The 14,073-nt window shown below is 42.1% G+C and overlaps 1 protein-coding gene across 7 annotated transcripts in view; it reads right to left on the bottom strand.

The window, feature by feature from the left end:
* atp11a (ATPase phospholipid transporting 11A) overlaps nt 1-14,073 on the bottom strand; it is a 40,853-nt gene that overhangs the window by 19,949 nt on the left and 6,831 nt on the right. For 6 of the 7 annotated variants that reach the window (XM_075478000.1, XM_075477997.1, XM_075477999.1 and 3 more), the window contains exons 2-3: nt 1,044-1,166; nt 476-565 (exon numbers count right to left, since the gene is read on the bottom strand). In XM_075478000.1, coding sequence (XP_075334115.1) covers nt 476-565; nt 1,044-1,166 — 213 coding nt within the window. Of the gene's footprint in view, nt 1-475; nt 566-1,043; nt 1,167-11,527; nt 11,793-14,073 lie in introns of all 7 variants that reach the window. The other variant, XM_075477998.1, reaches the window with a different exon arrangement.

Below are 14,073 nucleotides of genomic sequence, written 5' to 3'. Positions count from 1 at the left end.
AATTCCTTTATGATTTCAAATAGTATTTTCGCTTGAAATGCTGGTCTCAAGATCATTCAACACAGTGTTTCAAGCAGGAATATACAGACCTAAATCTAAAGACATGAATCTTTTTTTAAATAATGAATTTCAGAGTGCCACCATCCCACAGTAAGATCTGTGGGATGGTGTTCCACTGTAAGACAAATCATTTCCTAAGGATACCAGATTACACAAGTGATACTCTTGTATCTGTTGATTGCAATTAAGCTTTTATGTCAAAAGTTATCACCTCATCCAGATCAGAATGTTGTTTTAGTCTCAAAGGGCCCATTTAACAGCAACGTTCTCCTCAAAGTCCGGATGCTTATGATACTGTAACGTCAGCGTAATTTCAGTAGGTTTAACTCTGCAAAGCGACGTGCTTTTGTGACCGAATGTATAGTAATGTGTTTGGAAAGAGTTTACAATCAGTGTAAAGGTGAGACTCTGTTACCTGAACCAGAAATATGATGAGGAAGTAGAAGTTGGCGACTCTTCTGAACTGCTCAAACATATTCTTGGGGATGAAGTTCCAAAACGTGTACTGGAAACATAGGAAATTCGCAGGGATTAGAAAAAACGACATGGTCAAAACAAAGCAAAGGAAAGAGTTTCATGCACAATATCTTGTGCTGGGCAGCGTGACTTACAAGGGAAGCAAACAGTTACATGAACAACGACTGGAGTGCCTCAACAGATCAGTGAAATTTAGACAACAACATCCCTCACTACAGCGATTATATTATTATAAATAACTCCTTCACACAGCAAAAAAAACAAGCCTGAATGGTGAAGTAGAACTAACTGTTCTTTCCTCTCTGTGCTAAGTTTACATATATATACATTACATTATATATACATACATATATATATATATATATATATATATATATATATATATATATATTTGTTTATATATTTATAAGACTATAAAATGATTCAAAGTTCTCGGCGGTCTTGCTATACTCCTACAGGATCTTGATGAGGTTAGTTTTGTGTGCTTGTGCGAGTGTTTCACTGACCTTGGAGGAGACTATTCTGTTGTCAGGATACCTTTGTTGAATAAAGGCCTCGGTTCCTGGAGGAGGCTCCTTGTGTCCGATGTAAATCGTCCTGCTGTCTACCCAGTTCTCCTCACCAACACACTGCAGGGGAAAACACACAAAAAAAAACAACACACACCACGTTGGAGCAAGACGGGCCACACGCACATGTTTTTACGAGCGTTGTGACGTCAGTGTTTCTTATTTGCACCGTTTACGTCGTCTGCGGTTTGTTTCGGACGGCGAGATCGTGCACAAATGAGAGATTCACAGACATTTTTTAATTCTTTACAATGAATGACTGAGTTCTCCTCGATGAATGAGAGCTTTTGTCGCCACCGATACAAAGATCTGCATGTGACTCGGTCTGGAATGTAGAGTAAATGTGCACACACACACACACACACACATAGACACACTCCACAACCCTGATGTTTCCACCCCCTTTTGCCAGAGATTCTCAGCAATTTTGTTACATTTACCTAAAAATACAAGGACGCCTACCAGTCACAAAGGCTGATGCTGTTTTCTGGAAACATCTGATTGGTTTTTGACAATTCCAACATTACCAATTTAGGAGCTGATGATTGATTTATGAAAAACGCAACATTTGGCATCTACCACACAACTTGAAAGCTTATCCTGAATTATTAATTTCATTCTGAACTGAACTCCCAAATGTCCTGACGTCAGACTTTGTGAGAAAGCTGTGGAGATTACACCAATTTAAAAAGAAAACCATCAAATCCATTTTGGCAGTTTTCTGCTCCAGTTTGTGCTTCACAGCTCGTCTTTTTTTTTTCAAGCATTTTTTTACAAAAAGTAACAAAACAAAACAATGCCAAATTACAGCGTAATAGATAAACTGAGGTGAGCGCTGTAAGATGTATCAAACGCTCCAGTTAAACCTGAGGAACTCAAGTCAGACACATGAGCTGAAAGTATTTCAGGCAGGACTGGACCTGCTTGGAAAACACACTTTATGATTAGCTGGATTTGGAGAACACACACACACACTTCAATTCCGTGCATCGATAACCAAGGTTTTTCAAAAACCACACCGCCACAAAAATGCAATCAGAGAGCCTTTTAGCACATCCTTTTTTGGACGCTTTTTTTTCTATTTGAGTTGTTTACTAAGGTGTAAAATTGGAGAACTTGCACCACAGTTCAAAGAAATGACTTTCATGTTAAAACATTGTGACAACAAACCAGAAACTCTCCTCAATAAGGATGCTCACATTTTAATGTATGAGCCTGTTCCTTCTGGACCACAAGCATTTTGTTTCATCGGTGCGACAGCAGGGCAGGATATTGGAGCAATGAAATATAAAATGCACGCTTGTCTGCTGAAGAGGAAGCGGCACTAAACATCATGACACGAATGTCTATTAATATCAACTGTTTCCATCACCCTCTTGTTTCATCTTCACCGTTTAATGTTAGTTCTGCTTTACTCTCAACTGCAAGGCTTTACATGTAACAGTCAACAGAGCTGCAACCTAGCTTTGCTGCAAACAGGGCCGGCAGAAGCCATCTTTAAGTATCTGCTCTGTTTGATCTGTATTAACCAGAAAGGGGTGGGGCACGCCTCGGTGAGTCTACTCAACTCTAAATACACCTTATCCTCCCTTTCCCGCTCATTTGTCTGCTTCTGTCTCTCCTTTTTTGGCCCAAGAAGACTTCTCAATCTACCTGCAGCAATCACAACAAATAAACACGGTCAGTTGTTTCACTTCTCAATAAATAGTCTGTCCACAAACACGCACACGCAATCAGACAGGTTAACAAGAAGTGAAAGTAATCTGTGACCAGAAAATGAGATTGAGCACCAAGAAGCTACTTCCTCGCTCGCACACACACTAACCTGATAACTTGCTTGTGTTGAAAGGCTATTTCTATCCCCTGACCTCTAATTGTGTGTGGCAGAGCGCAGGAATGGCGGAAGTTGAGAAGAAAGGAAAACTGATGCATGAATAAATATTGATGTCTTACAGATGCATACTGTATACACAATGTATACTGTCTGGCTACCTTCTGTCTCCCTGACTCTCTTCTTTAACATCATGAGAACCCTTATTGATGCTGAGTCAAGACTAATGCTGCAAGAAAAGCAGCTGACATTCAGAGTTTTTACAGTCTGGTCCGGCTCTTAAATATAGTTATTCCAACCAACATCCCGTGCATCATATAACCAGTCGAATAGACTGTTGTGTGATTTAGAGTGAAGGAGGAGATGACAGCTTGCCAGCTCTGTCGCCCCCACAGTGTTGTTGCTCCTCTTCTTCTCTCCCACCTGCCTGCTCCGTCTGCTTCGCCTTCCACATCTCTTCCACGTTTCCTGTTGCTCGTCTGCATATGGAACGCAGCCATACAGAACAGCAGCTGGTGGACTGTTATTAAGATCTGATATTTGAGTCTCAATATTATATATTAAAAGAATAATCTCCTGTCTCTTGCAGCTACTTACAAAAACACGCTAAAGAAAAGTGAGCAGCAATTTATCACCTTGGAGCCTAAGACTGACTCACTCGCTCAACTATTCGCAGAAGAGTCATTTATTGGGATACTTATCGCTTAGATTTGCCAGCCTTAGTGATTTTGTTACCCTTTACGACAGCCAGGCTGACTTTGAATCAGTGGTGACCAGTGTGACAATGAGTTTCAAGCGATGGCGCTAAACCAGAATCGGCGGGTCTCTTTCCGCGCCGCCTGCTCTGCCTTGTAGCGCAGCTTTATTGGTTTTCTCACCTCTTTCCTCTCCTTCTCTCACCACAAACTGGATGGCCTCTAAGCCTACAATCTCTCTTCCATCGATTCTGTTTAGCTTTCATCCGGATTTGAGCTTTCTACGTGAAAGCCTGTCTGCATTTAATCAAATAATGCAGCATCTTACAAAATAAATAAAATAAAACCCACAGGAGGGGCTCGGGCCTTTAGCCCTCTGATGTAACTTGAAACTTTGGGCTATTCTGGACCATGATAATAACTTTTAGCTGCGTTTCGTGTTTCAGGACGTGGCAGGTTTCAGGACTGTATTTATAGTTGGAAGGGAAACATTTGTGGTCAAGAGAGAAGGATGGAGAGAGCACGAAGGCTTTGTTTCTGTTGTCTGTCTCACTCAGCATCCACATACACTTTCCTTAGAGCCGCGTCAGTGGAAAGCAAAGGGAGCTCTTCAGGGATCACACACACGCACAGCAGAACACATCCCTACAACATCAAACATGCATGAGAGCAGGCATACACGGACAGTGGCATACAATGCTACCACTGTAGTCACTGGTCCACAGGATATATTAAGACAAGCTTCTTTTGTTTGATTCATCTTTTCAGCTCTGTGTGATCATACGTCATGAAGGTGACACAAACCCTGATAGCGCACCACCTTATGGGGATTTCCTGTATGACGTAAGAGTTAACTCCTGCTTTTAAGGCTGCTGCTACACGAAAACGTTTTTCACTGTAAACGATACTTTTTCTTATCGTTTCGCTGTCGCGGCCACACGGAGCCGGCGTTCCCACTACCCCAAAACGATAGTTTTTGAGAACGGGTTCCAGAGTGGGAAAGTTTGAAAACGGCCTCGTTTCGTTTCCATTGTTACAGCTAAAACGTTTTTGCGTCAGTCAAACGTTGACGCTGTGAGCCAATTTTAACACTTCTCTATTGTCTCACAGCGTGGCGTGACACAGTGGCGTGTGTACTGCATCGTTTCATCGTTTTCATCCGTTTTCATCTGGACCTGAGTCTTTACAGCAGCGCGTTGCCGTGTGGTCGCAAGAATTTTCGTACCCGTTTTCAAAAAAAACCTCGTTTCGTTTTCGTGTAGCCGTAGCCTTAGAGTCAGGGCTGGGATTAGACATTCAGTTGTGATGATAAAGGTGAGTAGTAAGGGGCTACGGAATGCATTGTGTCAATGGAAAACTCCACAGGGATATAAAAATCAGCGACACATTAACCTAACCAACAGCAGAGTTATTTTAGATTGTTTAGATTTTAGCCTGAATACACAAACTTGGGCAAAGATCACATCTGTGTGTTTGAAGAAGTAAAACTAACACTGCAAATTCTATTCTAACAAGTGTTCTACTATCTGAAAGAGTTAGAAGAACAGCTGGTTTTCCTGTGTTGGAATGCTCCAACAAGAAAAGATGAATTTTTGCACTAATTATTCACTGATTTCATGATAAGTAAATTAGAGGGGAGCAACTCCAAGTTTTGAGCCTCCTGAAGACTGTTACAGGCAGAAAATAAGAGTGTTATCAAGTGCTGGCTTCAGAGAAATCCCACTTTTATCCTCTATTTTTATTAATGTTGACGGTGCATGGAAAAGATGACCAACGACTTTCAGATAGCAACATAAAAAAGAAAGAAAAAGAAAAAAATTAAAGAAAAGAAGATAAAAATGTAAAATCATCTGATGCAGTGTACGGCTGAGATTTCCATTATCTTCCCTTGAATCTAATTCCAATGTGTGAAAAAGGCAGTTCTTTAAAATCTCTCGTGCTCTCCCCTCGGGACCTGATATCAGCAACAGAGAGCCGGAAAACTGTAGGCCCGCTGTGATCAGGAACACATAGTAAACAGGAAGTGTTGGACCCACCCACTCACACAGAACACACATTTCCTGAAGCAAACGCTCCATCCACCCCCAGTTCCCCCAGAGCCAGCACTGAGACAGAGGAGAAACAGATTCACGTCTGAAAAAAAAAAAAAAGAGAGAGATACAACCGAGGCACAACAATACAACAAAGGCAACGTCAGGGAGAAAAAGCAAAGCAGTAGAGACTGAGCAGTAGCTGTGGTGACGGACGGAAAAATAGCCACATTCATAGTTGAGTATTTGCTACAGATTCTTGATAAAGGGTTCAGATAAGATGTGGGCTTAAAAGCCACATGAGCAAAGCGGCTTATCCGGCGAATATACCAGAACACAACAGAGGATTAAGATGAAGAGTAATTTCTTAAAAATGTACAGGTCGAAATAAATTGCATATGGCCAAGATGAAGCCGCATTGAAATAAACATCTGAGTTTCTGTAGGCAGAACAGCCTCCTCCTGCTGCAGTACTTCAACACAAGGAGAGTCCCAGATGAGCTTTACACCACCAAGAACTTTATACTTGGTGTCCCTTCCCTCACCAAAGAGCAGGTGGATAAAAGTGTGTGTGTGTGTGGGGGGGGGGGGGCAAACATCCAGGAATAAAAGCATCCACTAAGTGTTTACATGATTAACTCGGCCTATGAAACAGCAACTTGATCAGTCTGATCTGATCAGAATAAACTGAATTATCCTGTCTGACTGTTATTTAAAATAGCTCACGGTAATGCTTATTTTTATTTTATTTGGTAGGTCAATAAAAGATTAAAATGATTAATGCTTATAAAAGAATTATTCACAGACATTTGTCCAACTTGCTGTACAAACAGCATAATCGGAGAACCAACCTGTGACACAGAGTTAGTGCAGTTTGATAGCTGGCCAGTAAAGATAACATGCAGAGGATGCTGAGCTGCAAAGAGGAAATCACGGGAAAACACACAAGCTATTGTTTCTCTGTGGCTTTCAAGGCTCCATTGTTGCTTCTAACGATGACCAAAGTATTCTATCTCCCACTGCCACAGGCAGGACTGAGAAAAGACTCAACAAAAACTCCAGACAGCAACCTGCTTCGCGCGATACACGTCAAGGACACAGACACGCACATACCCATATGTCCAAATTCTGTGTCATTTATCAGGTTTAAATGAGCAAACACAATGCTTACACGCCACGCCACTGTTGGCCATGTCTCTGCTGCCACTGAGCTACGAGATAACAGAAAGCATTCTCACATCCCTAAATCACCAGGCATTAAATGCGTGTGTGTTAGAACAGTACAACCCCAATTCCCAAAAAGGTTTGGGTGCTGTGTAAAAGATAAATAAAAATAGAAATCCATGAGCTGCAAATCTCATGGATATTTCATACTTTCATCTCGAAAGTGAGACTGCTTCATGACAAATATTAGCTCATCTTGAACTTGAAAGCAGCAGGTTGGGACGTTTTTAGTCTTAAGAACTTGAAAAAGGGACAACTGGACTTCTTCTTGGTCCTTAAAGACGTTTCACCTCTCATCCAAAAGGCTTCTTCGGTTCTAAACAAGTTGGTGGGTTGTTATGAGGGGCCGTTTGGGTCACGCGTGTCACTGACTCACCTTGACCAACGTGTGGCTCGTTTCAGCCATGCTCACCTGGAAGATGTTTACCTGTGTGACAGAGCATGTTTTGGTCACAGGATCCAAGGTGTGAATGGTTGTGAAACCTCCTGGAAGGAGAGACAATGCTGCACTGTAAGTGCTGGGAAGGTGATACCCGACACTACCTCCGCTGTTCAAAGAGGGTTTTTGTTCCCTGACTCTTCTCTCAAACCCTCTGTCTTCTCTCAGAATGTGCACATTACTGGCCTCCAAAGAGTGTCCCTTTTCCTGTATATGCTGAGTCTTGACCTAAAGAGTTGACTCTCCCGTGCTGCGCCAATCAGTTTTTTGTTTATGTGTTTTAGTCAGATCTGCGGACCTATGCCTACCACCACCACCAACAGAAAGAAGCACGGCAGCGCCACGGCATCTCACCGCGGGAGATAGCCGTGACCTGGATGACTGAAAATCTGGAGACATTTCTATTCACAAGGTAAATCATGAAAAGAAGAAGCCAGATGTGAACATGATCTAGAAACACAGCTGTCAACTGGTGTCCTCAGTTCCCAGATGTATGAACGAACATTTCTCAGTAAAATGTCTCACTTTCAACATTTGCTATGTTTTCTATGTTCTACTGTGAATGAAATATCGATTTATGAAATCTGCAAATCGTTGCTTTCTGTATTTTTACCCAATTTGTTTGGGAATTGAGGTTGTACAAGAGATGATTTAGATTTAGCCCACTTTCCCAAGTGCAAGGACGAGTGCAAGGACAAAATAGCACTGAACATGTACTCTCTTGTTTTTTTCTATGCATACAGAATCATGGAATCATGTGTGGTATGTCAGCTGGTGCCCCCGGGAGGCAATAAAAGGGTTAAATGCTGCAGTGAGTGCTTCCACACTACAGAGTAATACAGAGTAATAATAGAGACCCATCCTGCAATAACACATGTGTATGTGGTGTTAAGGTAAATGTGATGGCGCACGTGATTGTGTTTCACAAAGATTAGAGACCAGCTGTGGTGCCCATCTGTGTCATTCAGCCTAGCAACTCCAGACCAAATAAGATAATACCAACCTCTCATCACTCTCCTATAAAACGCCACTCTTTAACCTTTAATCGTGACATTGTGCCCAAACAGGGGAAAACAGCAGTGTCAAGGGAAAGCCACAGAAGAAGAAGGCGTCCAAATGCTCTCATGGAGACTGCGTCACGGTGGAAAATATGAATGAAAACTACCAAAATGACTTGCTTAGGTAGTTGAACCAAACTATTGTTTCCATGGCAAAAAAAATAAGCTTTCATGCTTAACGCTGCAGTCTGCAACTCTTTTTCAAGCATAATGCCTGGAACTGTCCGGGGATTCTGAAAGTAGTACATTAAATACCCCAATACAAAAAAAAAATGAGTTCTCTAGGTCCCCTATATGTCCCGCTAGGTCCCTCCAAAGCCAGCAGGTTTGTTTACAAAATTGCAGACCGGACCGGTAAAAGGTAACCAATCAGGTTTACGAGCTGGGCTCTGCTGCCTGTCAATCACAGATTGTGCACGTGCGATACAAGGTAGGCTCGTCCCCACGCTTATTTATCTGGACAATTGAACTTCATTACGGGCTAGTCTACTTACTGTGTCTTCCATGATCGCAAATGACAGGTGAGTTGATGAATGAGTAGTCGTGTACACGCATCTGGCGTGCACGTCTACGTGCACGAGTTCTCATGTGTTTTGAAGGGGCGGGACAGGAAGTTGAATAACTTTTTATTTTTCGGTTAAAAAATAAGCATTTCTTGCATTTTGCGACTACGGAGGTCACCGTTTTCAACTTCAAGCGTTCTGATAGATCATGTAAACTCTTAAAATGCCAAAAAGTAGGACTTTACGTATGACAACAACAAATCTTGCAGACTGCAGCTTTAACTTTCGAGACTCAGAGCACCACATGTGAGCTCCTGAGTGTTACTAACAATGCATTCCAACAGATCAATCTCCATGGCAACGGGGTTAAACTTCTTTACCTCCTTCTCCACCTTTTAAGATGCTAAGAGTCACCTTTTTTTCTAAATAACTACAAAAGTAGCAATCAACGTCAACAGATCTGTATATTTAACCTTCGAGCACACACACGACTTTCACATTTCCACAATCATTCCATGAACTGAACAGAGGTTAAGTCTTCAGCGTGCGCTCCTTTCTTTTTCAAGTCTATACCTTTCATTTTCAGACATTACGAGACACCCTTCACAACAGGTGTACCACTGAATTGCTTTAGTCTCCCTCCAAGCGACCGCAGGGAAGAGGGTGACCTTGGTGTCTGTGACAGCTTCAAAGTGATGCTTCTCTCCGATACATAAAAAAGAGAGAGCAGTGCCAGGCGTGTGAGACGAATCCACCTATTGTGGCCCGACTGAAATGAAAAAGTATATGACCTGCTGAAATAAAGAGGAGAGGAGACGACAGAATAGTGACTAGTAAAACCAAATCAGTTAATAAACTGCAGGCACATCTGCCTATAGGGAGTTTTAAGGATCTGACTGTTCGAGACCTCAGAGCTTTGTGCCACACACACACAAGCACACACACACACACACACACACACTGATTTGCTGATCACATGAGAGAACTGGTATTAATCAGAGTCAGTGGACTTTACGATTCAGCATTTGCGCTGCTTATGCGTACTTGTGTGCGTGTGAGAAACAGCCACCGATTTCATCATAACTCTGCACCTGCATGTTCTTACACGCCTATTTATCTTAAGTAGTTAGAAGGTTAAAAAAAGGGAAAGAAAAACACTTCCATTCCCAGCTCAACAGCAGCAGCTGAGTTATACACTCAGTTCACGCTCCATCCAGAAAGACCAAAATCCAAGAGCGCAAATAATTCTAACCCTTCTCTGAAAGAGGAATAGATAAACATATATTCTGTACATATATGAATATATAGTGCATTTAAAGTAGATAGAATCATGTAAAAAAAAAGGTCCAATCAAACGGAGCACAGTTGTTATTTTCTGATTTGTTAACAAGTATAAAACTGAACGCATTTCATCCTGTGAAAAATGAGGACCAGGACTATCTGAAGGTAAACAGGAGGACAGGAAACTCTCAGGAGGTCACCCGTCACAAGATGAAATGGGCTGAAATAGACATTCACCAGCTTCCATTACCTATGTGGGTCAGCAGCCTACTCTCAAGCTGTGTGTGCAGCTTTCTTTGGTGGTCTTAAAAATAGCTGTGGAACCTTGTTTTGAAAGGAATTATGCAAATGACATTAATGGTTATTTTGCTTATATTATCTCCGTTGTGGTTTTTTGTTTTGCTTCTTTTAAGTATAATGAAACTCATCTTTTTAAACCACGACGCTTCCATCGCTATACAGAGAAACTCATTAGCCTGGTTTCCACATGTATTCCAGCCCTGGGTTCTACTCTTTGATGAGCCAAAATGACAAATATTCCATGTTCTTACCCTGGTATAGGAGCTGGAAAAGCTCTGTGGCAGTGTTAATGGTGGACTTAATAATGCAGAATAGATACGAGGCGTGAGGCAAAAAGCTAACAGACAAACCACTGTGCTTCTCTTCAGAGACAGACAAAAGACTACTGTTGAGGATTTCCTGTGGACAAGCAGTCATTCTTTGCATGAGGCAGGAATAAACTTACTGGTCAGACTCGCTTTATTGTGTTTGTATAATGAGTGTGAGAAGGAGGGACTCGAAGGGAGTGCCGCTGACTGTCATATGGTACTCCACATGACTTAACCTACTGCTCTAATCACATGTGGATAGATATCAGGAGTGTTCCACAGCTAAAGAGGATACTCGGAGGCTTTCATGGAGGCTCTGGTCACCTGACTACTACAATGCTTTAACATAATTGCCAGCAACCAGCAGGCCTATGGGGTTTCTATTCACGGGGTGTTTATTTTCCTCAGAGAGACAGCACCATGGAATGATCTCCTAAAGTTTGAATCCAAAGAGCAAAGCCTCATACTTTGTCTTTTGTCTCACATCGTCCCATCAACGTAAAGTGCGTTGCTTCTGCCTATGAGCCGTTAAGTGACGCCTCCTTAAGTTTTTCAGCACAAAAGTTTGAGATATAGTTTAAAATGCTGGATTCAGAAGAGCTGTCTAACATCAGCCCTCAGGGATCTGCTCCCTTTCTGAAACAAGTCAATTGGTGGAGCACGGCCAAATGTGGAAAGTAAAACCACAGAAGGGGACTTACTGAGACAGAAAGCATTAAGGATGAGTAATGTTTTGGGAAATGAGAGCCTTACCTGAATCCTCCTCCTCATTCTTATTGCCCTGAGCATTACATTTATCCTCTGTCAAACAGAAGCAGTGGCCAGGCTGCAGTCTGGGTCATGCTTTGAGGAGAGGCCTCCCTCTGCCTGGTTACTCATATCTGGCTGACCTTTTAATATCCCCGTGTCTCTCCTGTCTGCTTAACAGCTGAACCAACTTCTAAGTGGTCCGCCCCCCCTGGTGGATCTCAGTGGTCCAGGTTCTGAAGGGGTTGTATATCGAGCCCATGATGATCAACTGAAAAAAACTGCAGTCAGATATCAGTTAAAAGCCTCTCCGTTAAGACTCACATTGTTTTCAGCTTTCAGTATTTTTAAGTTAACAACAAAGCAAAATGCCAGAGCCAAACAGTTTCAACATCCCACTTCTGAGGTGCCGTACCATATGATCCCACTTCCAGTGGGGAGATTATAAAAGCATGTACCACTGTTTCAAGGAGAGTGCAGCATCATCTGAAGCTGAAGCTAAGCAGAGACTCAGAGGGAGGAGGCCGGATAACCGTTTCAAGTGATGTAAGTTTCCCCTGCAAATCTGAGCGGCTCACTGAATGTCACATTTTCAGATATACGGGGCCCAAAGCTAAATGCCAGGACTGTGCTTACTTCTAAGTTTTTGAGTTGGTAGCGATGTGAAAGTCTTTTTCCATAATATTTCCCCTTAAATTGATTGAAATATTCTCTGTTCAGCTCCGTCTGCTGCTCTTTGTTCGGTCCTGTCCAAGTCTCGATGTCACATTGCAAGATGTCCCCATGAATCCTGCTGCCTTTCCGTGTTGCCTAGGAAGCCGAATACACACAGACACTGGGTGCGAGGGTGAGAAGTACCAGCAGAGGAGTAAAATACGATATGGTTAGTTTGTTCTTCATTATCTCCATGACAACCATGCGACTAACAATCTCCCTGTGTGCTTTTTCCGTCACATCGAGCATTGACTCTTTCATTGCTCATTCTTGAATAATGTTTTCTTTTTTTTTTCATTTAGTCTCATCTGTCGAATACAGACATGTTATCTCTATTATTGGGATTGTGAGTGTTACATCTCTGTGGGAGAGTGAGAGCCACAGGATAAGGGAACCTGATGGCATCATGTGGCCCTCATGAGACCAGTCACCTGACAAGGGCAAGCATCGAGGGGAGATTGGATTCCTAAAAGTTAGGGCTTCTCTATCACAGTTTTCAAAAGCTTTAAATGCTTGGTCACAATGACACCTTCAACAATAAGATGATAAGGGGACTCTCCAGAGCTTTATTTTGTCCTTTACTGGAGGATTTTTACTGTTTCACGCAGCTGAAGCTGCAGGCCAAAACATTTCTCCACGAAATGTGGAGAAATGAACAGAGAGCGGTTGAAAAAAGCCTGGAGGAGGTCCAATCCACTGAGTGGTGCATCTCCATAACCACTGATGTAGCCTCAGCTATTTCAAAGATGCTGAGGTGTATGTGTATTTACCGTACGTTAATCTTTAAGACCACTTCAAAGGGTTAGAGGCAATTTACAGCAACAAGAGGTCAACCTACTTAAATATACATCAAATACTTAAGTGCCAATATTTACTCTAACGCTCGACTGCAACTGACAATTAAAGGCAATCTAACAAAAGAAAAAAGGCTGTGCTGTGACAACACAATGCTGCTTTAAAACATTCCTGAGTCTGTGTCCCCGTTTGCAGTGTAAATCAATTCAGATGAATTGCTGCCTGATGGAAACGTGCAATATAAAAAGCACAGCTGGGCTGCGAATTTAGTGGTGGCCTCTTCTGTGTCTGGTAATTACGCTCAAATATTGATGCAGGTATTATTTATTCATGTTAAAATGCTACATGTGGCACCTCTAAAGGACTTAGTTAGTCATTTGGGTTCGCTCTGAGTAATGCTGCACTCTGACAAATATATCTATGTGACCACGGTTCCATCAAATACGTTATTCTTCTCTGAGCTGGAGCGCAGTCCCTGCTAGATCTGTTCCTGCACACATTTTTTTGGGAACCATTTCCAGCACAACGCCACTGGTTCTCAGAGTTAAACCAAGTGCATTTTCTCATTACGTAACATCCCTCTCTGCAGCGCAGCAACGCATTGATCCCAGAGTCATACAATACAATTGATATCTAGTCACTGTAAGCCATGAATGAATACATCTCTACAGCCCTGTTTTGGCTCTAGTTGCTGTAATGTGTAAACTCAGTGCTTTATCATTTGCTGTTTTCTGGCAGGCCGACAGCAGGAGTATGAGATGGGATCACAGTCATCTACTTTATGGTGGCTGCCAAAGTGCATTTTTAATTTTATGGAATAATCAATGTTGTGGGGAATCAACTTGAGCTCTCTGTAGTTTTAACGTAATACTGACCATTCATATACTATGCATTTTACCGCCATGAAGCATCAGCCTTTCCTAAGAAGTATAATGATACTTCTTTGTGTTTAGTCTCTTAGCAACAAATGCACCTTGATGGGTAGGCAACAGGCAACTTTATAGACCATTTTAATGTTTCCTGTCGGAGAAACTACAGGGAAA

The sequence above is a fragment of the Odontesthes bonariensis genome, chromosome 11 (genome assembly GCF_027942865.1).
Source record: "Odontesthes bonariensis isolate fOdoBon6 chromosome 11, fOdoBon6.hap1, whole genome shotgun sequence".
In the NCBI taxonomy this organism is placed as follows: domain Eukaryota; kingdom Metazoa; phylum Chordata; class Actinopteri; order Atheriniformes; family Atherinopsidae; genus Odontesthes; species Odontesthes bonariensis.
The sequence above is the reverse complement of the archived record's forward strand: the minus strand, read 5'-3'. Positions and strand labels throughout refer to the sequence as shown.